The following is a 10,032-nucleotide window of genomic DNA, read 5'->3' as shown; positions in this document are numbered from 1 at the left end:
GATCACAGCACACACTGACCCAGCTAACCGATCACAGCACACACTGACCCAGCTAACCGATCACAAGCTAACCGATCACAGCACACAGAACACAGCACACACTGGCCCAGCTAACCGATCACAGCACACACTGGCCCAGCTAACAGATCACAGCACACAGATCACAGCACACACTGACCCAGCTAACCGATCGCAGCACACAGATCACAGCACACACTGACCCAGCTAACCGATCACAGCACACACTGACCCAGCTAACCGATCGCAGCACACAGATCACAGCACACACTGACCCATCTAACCGATCTCTTATGTGAAAAATTGTGTTTTTCGAACAACCTAGTATGAGAGCATGTTCTAGTACACCCCAAAACAAAATCAAGACTTTGTAAAAGAGCATAATAAGACCCCTTTAACATTAAAACAGCTTGTGGGATCAGTTATGATATGGTGATTCCAAACCAAAACTCTGCACCAACAGCTGGTTTGGATCCAGTGAGACGACTCCACTCCTCTTCAACCGGACTCAGCAGAGCAACCAGCACCACTCTCTTTACTCCACTCCACAGACCTGACCACTATGCAAAGCTGCAGAGATCTTCTCTGACCTTCTCAGGCGATAGCACAGCATCACCTCTTCCTGTTGAGTAGCTCAATAGGTTCATTTGCACTAATACTCATCAGAAGCATCTGTACTTCTGAAGTTGCACCTTGACTTTTTAAAGCAGACCACAATAGACTAGATGCTTGTGATTAAAAAGGGACCAGTTAATGATTTTTCTATAAGGAGTGAAGGAGGAGTTATTACCACATTTGTCTTTTCTTAATTTATAAGGGTATCCTTGAAATGTATTAACACATGTTTTTTATTATTTTGTGTGGGATGATGACCTTCCATTTTAAATGGTGCATAAGAAAGCAGTAATTTTGGTACTAACCGTGTGCTGATATTTTGACAGTGTATTTTAATAAAAAACCAATTTAAAGTTTCATTTGTAATTTGCTGTTTATATATATATATATATATATATATGTGGCGCATTCAGAATTTGTCTCATCAGGATTTCAGAAAAAAAAACAAATCAGAACTTTAAATCAAATCAGAAACTCTTTAATATTTGTGAAAATGCATTTTGCTGTAAAAAGCAAAACATTTCACCATGTGGTCATAAATAAAAATCTAATCCAATTAAAATAATTATTTTTTTAGGTTAATGTTCATTATTAGTACATTTATATTTTTACTTTACAGTTTAGGGTGGGTATGATGTTTATGCTCATGCTCACCAAGGATGCATTTATTGAAAAAAAAAATTAGGAGTAAAAATATTGTGAAATATTATTGCAATTTAGAATAATTGTTTTCTATTTCTAAGGTATTTCTGTGATCAAAGCTGAATTTTCAGTATCATTACTCCAGTCTTCAGTGTCACATGATCCACATGACAACAGTTGTGCTGCTTAATTATTTTGTGGAAACTGATACATTTTTATTCAGTATTTAAACGAATAGCATTTATTTGAAATCTTTTGTAACATTATTCATATCTTTTAATTAACTTAACTGAGTCCTTGCTAAATAAATGTATTATAAAAAAAAAAAAGCATACTCCCCAAAATTTTGACCGGTATAGTCAGACAGTGTCTGTTTTGAACAATTTATTGTGCAGTATGTACAGATCTTCCTATTAAAACACTTTATACATTATGTACAGCAAGTTCATTTAGATATTTGGTTCATGGATATCTTTTAGCTGTAACCAAAGTCGATCTAGGAAAATAATCTATGACGTAGCACTAGAAATAATGAAAATACACAAAGAATGGGAAAACATCAAAATTTTAAGGGCACAAGAAATCAACAGACCGTGTTCCTCTGAGAGACAAAAATCACATTCAGAGAGGAAAGTCTCAATACTCGAGTCAAGACGTCACAGCGGACTTTTAAGGTGCAAGACTTTTTATCCTTTCTATCTTCACGCTTGGTTTCCCATGATATCTTCCGCGCACGTTACACTGACAAATCCTCCATACAGCGGGAAGTGCCTTGATGTGCCTCATTTAAATTAACATCTAAGAACTCATGAACTTTCCTCAGATAATCTGACATCTCAACATGCCAAGTGCCCAAGAGTCCGTAAGAAGCATTTCTACTGTCAGAAGGCAATTCATGATTTAAATGGATCCCATCATCAGTGGTCAGGAGTGTTAGTGGTCTCCAGTTTACGCAGGCGACGTCGTCTCAACTCGGCGGCATTTGGCTCACCATCATCCTCATCTTCCTCCTTCCTGTCTTTGTCCACTCCTGTGGTTGAGTCTGGTAGAGAAAAGCCTGTAGCTTCATTTACAGATCCATCTATGAGCAAGAGAAAACAATGACTCTGATATATATAGTTTTTTTTCTTCTTTCTTTTGAATGATAATGTATCATGGTTTCTATAAAAAAAATATTAAGCAGCACAACTATTTTCAACAATTATAATAATAAGAAATGTTTCTTAAACAGCAAATCTGCATATTAGAATGATTTCAGAACAATCATGTGACACTAAAGCCTAGTCATTCGAGAAGTTGTAGCATCATTCTACTCACCGCTCTGAGCCTCGTTCTCCTGACTGGGAGTTTCCGTGTTGCCCGTGGAGGAAGAGGACTCCGCATTCACTGATGTACTCGTCTCACCAGCATTGTTTTCTGATCTTGGAGGACTAAACAGAAAGTAAAAGAAAGAAAGAAAATACGGGGATTTCAGAAGTAGGAACTGGACGTGCCACTTTTTAATCACACCTCAGGCCATGTTTGCACACCTTAACGTAGCCACCGTGCTGAGGTAGTGGTGAATGTTGAGCATGGCGGCATCCAGCAATGTGTGGATGTTGTGAAGGCACTGCAACCTGGCTTCCAAACCTCGCCTGCCCTCCTGCTCCAGTTCTCTGAGCTCGGCCTCTGACATGGTGGACAGAGTCGATGGAGGCGGCGGCATGGATGACACTAATAAACAAAGGGGTCACAGATTACTCAAATATATCAGTTTTTCAATGATGTATAAACGATTAATCGCATCCAAAATAAAAGTTTTTGTTTACATAACGTGTGTGTGTTGTGTATATTTATTATGTATATATAAAGACACACACAAACAGCATATATTTTGAAAATATTTACATATTATAAATATATAAACATAACATTTTTCTGAAATATATACATGCATGTGTGTGTATTTATATATACATAATAAATATACACAGCACACACAAGAACTTTTATTCTGGATGCGATTAATCGCTTGACAGCACTAATTATTAACATGCCGCAATTTGACCGCTCTAACATACTAAAGGGTGGAGGTGGAGGCATCGGCAGCCATGGAGCTGATGGGAAAGGTGGAGGCATGGAGAAGGGGAATCCAGGCATTCCTCCGGGAGCAGCAGAGGCACTGTCTGCATTCGGCTGGGTCGAGCTACTGGCTCCTGATTCTACATGACACAACGTGAAAATTATGATGAGAATCATGGGTATTCTAGCTTTTCACAGTGAGGCAGAACAGATAAGAGCTGCTGACCTGCTCCCTGGGCCTGTGTTGCAGCGGCGCTGGTCTGTGGAGCGTCAGTAGCTGCCTGTGCACCTGGAGCAGCAGGAGGAGGCGCGCCTGGGAAGGGACCCCAAAAGGGAAACAGACCTGGAGGAAACTGAGGCAGCATACCTGGAGCGACTGCACAGAAAAGGAAGCATGGTTTACGGTGCACAAACAGCCAAACATCAGCAGCTTCGATCGGCCTGGTCTTGGTGTTTTTACCATTGACCGGTGGAGGTACGGGGGCATTAGCAGGAGCAGCAGGGGCAGGTGCTTGTGCAGGAGCTGGGGCAGGAGTCTGGTTGGGCTGGGACGCTCGGAGGACATCCATACGACAGGTCGGACACGTCTGCTGTCTTTGGAACCATGAGCGAAGGCAACTACAATGAGAGGAACAAACTATTCAGAATATGCATGCAGATGTCAACACCAAAGAGACTGAATTTTTCCATAAACAGTGGAAGTGAACCTTGAGTGAAAGATGTGGTTGCACGGCAGTTTCTTGGCTCCAGTCACCATCTCTTCTCTGCAAATGATGCACACATTGTCGGTGGCTTGCAAGTCTTCAGGGGTGGCATCTGGATAGCTGTAACAAAGGATGGCAGACAGTGATAAATAATTTAAAAGTATTACTAAAACTATTAACATATACTAAACATATTAAAAACACTGCACAACATGAAAAAAGCACTAAATATACAATAGTAATAGATAAAAACGTTGTAAGAATAATTAAACTGTAAAAAATAAATAAATACAATTCTTCTAAAAAGAATTAAAAATTGAAAAAAGAAAAGAAAATGAAGACTACAAATATTAAACATGGCCCAATATTAAGAATAATTAAAATGCACAATAAAATAAACAAATACAATTTTGGTAACACTTTATTTTAAGGTGTCCTTGTTAAACGTTACATGTGCTTGCTATTATAGTTACAATTATGCAAAATTACACGCAAGTAACCCTAATCATATAGTAAGTACATGTAGTTAATTATTATTACTCAGTACTTAAATATATCATTACACTGTAACAAGGACACCTTTAAATGTAAACTGAAAAAAATACAAATAAAGAAATAAATACTAAAAATATTACACTGCATTAATAAAAAAAAAGTTATAAAATAATTCAAACTATAACACTTGCACATTAAAAGATGTTAAAGCAATAAGCCCCAAGAAGCCGTGGTTTACAGTGAATTTATAACAGCTAAGTTGTTATTCCATATACGTAGTAAGGTTTCACAGAATAAAACAGAGCAAATAAAGTGTAATGATATTAATAAAAACAGTATTCTTCCACCAAACAATGTAGTTCCTCAGAAACAGTTGTGGTTCCAACAAAGTGATTGCCGAGCAACACACAGAAGTAAACAAAGGTGTGTGTTTGTAGAGTAATTTACAACAGCTTAGAACGCAGCTCAACCAATCAGAATCAAGGACCAGAACAATCCGTTTTATAATTCAGATTATTTCAGAGATACAGAGTATATATATATTTTTATTTTAAACTGCAAAAATAAATGATTAAATACTGAAAATATTAAACATGGCAATACTAACAGCATTAAGTGCACAATAAAATAAAGAAATGCAACTAAAAAAAATGACTAATAAAAAAATAGTAAACATATTAAACTGCACTACACTAGTCAACACTTGAAGTGGATCAAAACTAGGGATGCACCGATATGAAAATTTTGCTGATGCAGTTCTTGCGTGCTATAGTCAGAATGTGTGATCCTGTTGTGGATGCGCTCTTCCCATAACAACGCGCTGAAACACGGCAACTAAACCCAAAGAATTCCCAACGTTTTATTATAATAATGTTCTCATTAGAATTTTATATACACGACATTCCCAATCATAGTTATTAATGTTGTGCACTGCTGTTTGGGCTGCGTGTGCTGAGCTAAAGATGATCACCGGTAAACTGAAGCGCTCTTTTTAACTTAACCAAACGCATTCTATATGAGATAAATCAGATATACATCAAATAAACACAATATTACAACGTACAATTGCACAAAAGGCTGCAAACGAACAGCGCGCATCTGAAGTGTCTCTGAAGGAAATAATGCATTATTTATCGGCTTTAAGATATCGGCCAAATTTTCTTATCAGGCCGATACCGATAACAGAAAAAAATCAGCATTTATCGGCCGATACCGATATGGTGGCCGATATATCGTGCATCCCTAATCAAAACCTTTCATCAAAGTTGTCCTAAAACAAAATGTGTTCTTGTCTTAGGACAACTTTGATGAACTTTTTTGATCCACTTCAGATGTTGACTACTGTATATTAATGAAAAAAAAAAAAAAACACGTAAAAGATATTTAAAATGACTTCAGAGAGATACTCACAGTGTATTCATATTACGAATGGCTCGTCGAGACATGATGGCGTCTGTTACTGCCTTCTTGAATTGCCTGAAAAGACAAACATATTGCACACGACAAAAGAATAAGACAAACTGTTCTAATTGTTGACAAAACATAACAGCACAGCTGGAATCTGATGATTTATCACTCACCTCATTGCGAGATACATGGGTCGAATGGCAAACAGAGGGAAGGTGTGCACTTTTATCATTATGGTCATGAACGCCATATACAAAAGCACCTTGATGAAACCTGAAGGATAAATGTAACATCAGTCAATCTGTGAATAGGCAATATGGAAACATCCATAAAAGCTATGGCTCTCTAGGATGTACCTGTAAAGAGCTCTGTGTAGAGCATGTAGACGGCCTTATTGTCCCACGGATTCTCACTCTGCAGATCAACTGTATGTAAGGTGTACTTGATGAAGATGGTGAGGACCACAGTCATCAGAATTGCATACTGAAAGACAAGCAGAAAGCCATTAATATTTAAAAAACTCTAGTGGTATAATATATGTTCTGATTTCTACACTGCTCAACTGCTAACACCACAGATGACATACTGTACTTCAACAAGTTATGGGACATGTGATAAGGTTTAGGTCAATAGTTCTTTCATTAATGAAATGCATTTTGCAGGATCTCACTCAAACTAAAAAAATGTTGCTCACCTCAAATCCAAAAACCAGCTGCACTGAAGCTCCTCTTGTTATAATGCTGTGACACGCATGATTGACAAACAGAAAGTCCAACACTCCCAGCAACACCATCAGAGCTGCAGCAGAGAGACAAGAACATTAGTGATGCAATAACCACAACGATGAGTGCAAATAAAGCAGTCTAATGTCAAATGCCATTAAATTCAAGATACAGGTGCAGCTCAAAAATTTGCATGCCCGAAAAATGAGTTAGCAAAGTAGTTTCATATATAAAAGGGAAGTAAGAGATACATTTGGTGCTGAAGAACACAGGCTGAAGCAAATCCAGTGATAAATTACTCACAGAGAACTCTGAAGTGGAAGACCCATGAGATATTTGGACTCCTTTCCATCTAAAAATAAAATAAACAATGAAAACCTTTAAAAAAAAATTATAAAAATGTATTTTCCCCCCCAGATTAGATAGACATAACCTCTCAACTGCTCACAAATAAAAATAAAATATGAAAATATATTTAAAAAAATTAATTTTCTAATGAAATAAAACGTAATCTATCTATAAAATCAGATGTAACCTCACATTTAACAACAAAATATGAAAACATTTTTCAAAAATAATAAATTAGCTGTGTTAAGCTAACTGAGACTTGTTATAGCACTTGTATATTATTGCTCTTTTGTCGATTTTGATTTTTTCCATTGTCCTCGTTTGTAAGTAACTAAATGTAAAAAAAATAAAAAATTCTTATATATATATATATATATAAAAACTGTAATAAATACTATTTTTTCCAAATGAGATGTAGCCTCTCAATGATCTAATAATAAAATATGAAAACATTGTATTCAAAAACAATAGATTAAATCTTTATAATATAATAAATAACAGAGATTTTTTTTTCCCCCCATCTCAGTGTTCACTCACAAAGTCCACCCTGTCTTCAGCAAGCCAGTGGAAGCACTTGAGGAAAAGCAGCAAAGTGAAAAGGGCCACAAAGCGAGGAGAGAAATCATCCCTGAAGACTGTAAAGGCTAAACAGGTCTCGGTCACCGCATACCAGGAGCGTTCAATCAGATGCTAAAAACAAACAATATACAAATGAGAATGACAAAAAAAAAAAAAAAACTAATTTCCTGCCTTTCCACACGTTGCAAATTTAGACACCAACCTCCATTTCAGCAGCTCTCAGTTGCCCAAAAAAAACTTTCCGCATTAATTTCCCCAAAAGGAAAACCAAAACGAAAGCCTGAATGTATAAAACCTACCGAAGAAATAGTAGACAAGTCAAATCACAGAGTTTACAGTCCCTTTCCATAAAGATCTGACATTAAATAAACGGATGACAACTTACTGCCATGCTAGGGCTGCTTTTGGTGAGGTATACCACAGTGGGGTAGAACTGGTGCTTGAGGAAGTATGCATGAGCAACCACTGCGCCAGTCAGCACCAAACTGGTGCCTGTCGCAAGAGCGGCTCGCACCATCTTGCACTACAGAGGAGAGAGAACAAATAAATCAGAACGACATGAGGTTCAGACTGAATCAACGATGAGGGCAAAAACATTTCAACAATGTTGACAGGCCAGTATTATAACACCATTCATATGCTGTAAAAATGAATGCTATTTATATGTTTAGGAAAGACATTTCCAGTAGTGCTGGCCGGTATACCGGTTCATACCGAATACCGATTTTTATTTTTGTTATGATATGAATTTTGAAAATACCGCAATACCGGTATGTGTCACTTAAACAACGTTCGGAACGCGACACTGTTTGAAAGGGGTGTTGCACTGTGGTGAGGGCACAGCTGTATGTGTAATACCACATGCACGCGGTGTTCAGCCAATCACAATGCACTGGGTCAGCTGGCCAATCAGAGCAGACTGCGCTTGTCGGAAGGAGGGACTTTGTAGAAAACGAAGCGTTTGAGAGAGGCGGGGCATAGAGGACCTACAATAATGTACAGTATTTGAAAAATAATGTGTTTTTTGAACATTAAAGCATGTCAACATATTCTGTTACACCAAACACACAAAATAATGATCTTTAAAAAAAAGCATCATATGACCCCTTTAACACCTGGTCATGCATGAAAAAAAAATACCGTCTTGTACCGTGAACCCGGTATCATTTTGAAAAATACCGTGATATAAATTTTTGGTCATACCGCCCAGCACTAATTTCCAGTAAACTGAAGTGAAAGTAAGGGTCCAAGTTACAGTATGTATATGCATTAAACAACTAGGCCTATCACACACATTCCTAAGAGCACGAATGAGCTAAATTAAGCTTTTGTTACACTGTATTATGTATAAATTTTGTCTGCTAAATGGTTGGCTACAGACTGTTTGAAAGCAGCACCAGTTAGCTGCACAGTTGAAGGCTACGAAAGACAGTATGACAGCTGTAATTAATCTACGATACAGATAATAAACACTAACTACATCCGCCACAGCATGTTTTAATAACCGACCATATGCTGCAGTGTATGAAGTCGAGAGTGGACTAACCCTAACCCTTACCTTCAGCCGCAGCAATCCGCTATTTCTGCTTTACAGAGATGGCCTATGTTGAGTTTCGCTACTAATAACTGCGTCTCGTGTCTATTCTTCCAGCTAAAGCAATCGTGTCGCTTCCAATCTCTTGTAGTCGCAGCCGCTCGACGGTTACCTGTTTATTTTTCGCTTGCTGTCGAGAAACTAAGGCCACCTCACTTCCGGTGAGCGTTCATTCCTGCCGGAAGAGTGAGGACAGCGCAGCAGCTTGAACCGAGCAGAGTTTCGCTTTCAAAATAAAAGCTTACGAAACGTCCATCAATCAAAGACAAATACGTCAATCCGACTAGACAAGTTTGTTCGTTTCCATGAATAGGTGCTTTCGTTTTCAAATAAATATTTTTTTTTCATTGGTTTTTAAATATATACAGCTTTACATTAAGCTAATCAAATAAAAATAAGTAGGTAAATAAATAAATAAATAATATGAAGTATTAATTACAAATTAATTTAATTAAGTTCCAAATTAACATATTTTACAGCTTTTTTTTTTTTTTTAATATCATTTTTAGGTATTAGTGAATTTTTTGCCTTTAAACAAAGACTTATTCCCCCATATTTACATTTATTATATTTATTATACTAAGCTAAATGAAGTAACAGATTCATACCCCTTATGATAAGACATGACATAAGTGACATAAAATACAGTTGAAAGCTGGGCGTGATGTAATCATTAATAAATGAATTCGTCTGTCCAAAAACCGAATAACTCCAAAATAAATTAAGCCACAAAATGTACAAAATATCAATATCACAATTAGATAGATAGATGTTTAAAGATGTTTTCTTTGTACTGCTTTACTATTCCAAATAGAATATGGGAATATTTTACATAATTTATGTTTCC

General features: G+C 37.1%; 2 protein-coding genes across 4 annotated transcripts in view; one reads left to right on the top strand and one right to left on the bottom strand.

Moving 5' to 3' along the window:
- The window catches only part of LOC107598310 (integral membrane protein GPR137-like), an 8,328-nt gene extending 7,324 nt beyond the window's left edge, over window positions 1-1,004 (top strand). Inside the window, exon 8 of one of the 2 annotated variants that reach the window (XM_016289607.1) lies at window positions 482-1,004. In XM_016289607.1, the coding sequence (XP_016145093.1) occupies window positions 482-575 (94 nt within the window). In that variant the 3' untranslated portion in view covers window positions 576-1,004. The remainder of the gene's footprint in view (window positions 1-481) is intronic. The other variant, XM_016289605.1, reaches the window with a different exon arrangement.
- Window positions 1,005-1,618: 614 nt separating this feature from the next.
- On the bottom strand, window positions 1,619-9,384 carry syvn1 (synovial apoptosis inhibitor 1, synoviolin). Of its 2 annotated transcripts, none has more exons than XM_016289604.1 (16): window positions 9,150-9,384; window positions 7,977-8,114; window positions 7,794-7,886; window positions 7,550-7,702; window positions 6,968-7,016; window positions 6,637-6,740; window positions 6,299-6,425; window positions 6,116-6,215; window positions 5,946-6,011; window positions 4,044-4,160; window positions 3,797-3,954; window positions 3,563-3,712; window positions 3,336-3,476; window positions 2,805-2,988; window positions 2,593-2,705; window positions 1,619-2,317 (listed from the first exon to the last, which is right to left on the bottom strand). In XM_016289604.1, exons 2-16 carry the CDS (start codon window positions 8,106-8,108, stop codon window positions 2,193-2,195), a joined length of 1,812 nt encoding a protein of 603 aa, XP_016145090.1. In that variant the 5' UTR covers window positions 8,109-8,114; window positions 9,150-9,384; the 3' UTR covers window positions 1,619-2,192. The 2 variants fall into 2 exon arrangements, with proteins under 2 accessions (XP_016145090.1, XP_016145089.1); XM_016289603.1 differs by having other exon boundaries at window positions 1,619-2,356; window positions 9,150-9,383.
- Window positions 9,385-10,032: the final 648 nt, after the last annotated feature.

Source organism: Sinocyclocheilus grahami, unplaced genomic scaffold (assembly GCF_001515645.1).
Source record: "Sinocyclocheilus grahami isolate Dianchi unplaced genomic scaffold, SAMN03320097.WGS_v1.1 scaffold250.1, whole genome shotgun sequence".
Taxonomy (NCBI): domain Eukaryota; kingdom Metazoa; phylum Chordata; class Actinopteri; order Cypriniformes; family Cyprinidae; genus Sinocyclocheilus; species Sinocyclocheilus grahami.
This window is presented reverse-complemented; position numbering and strand designations above follow the sequence as displayed.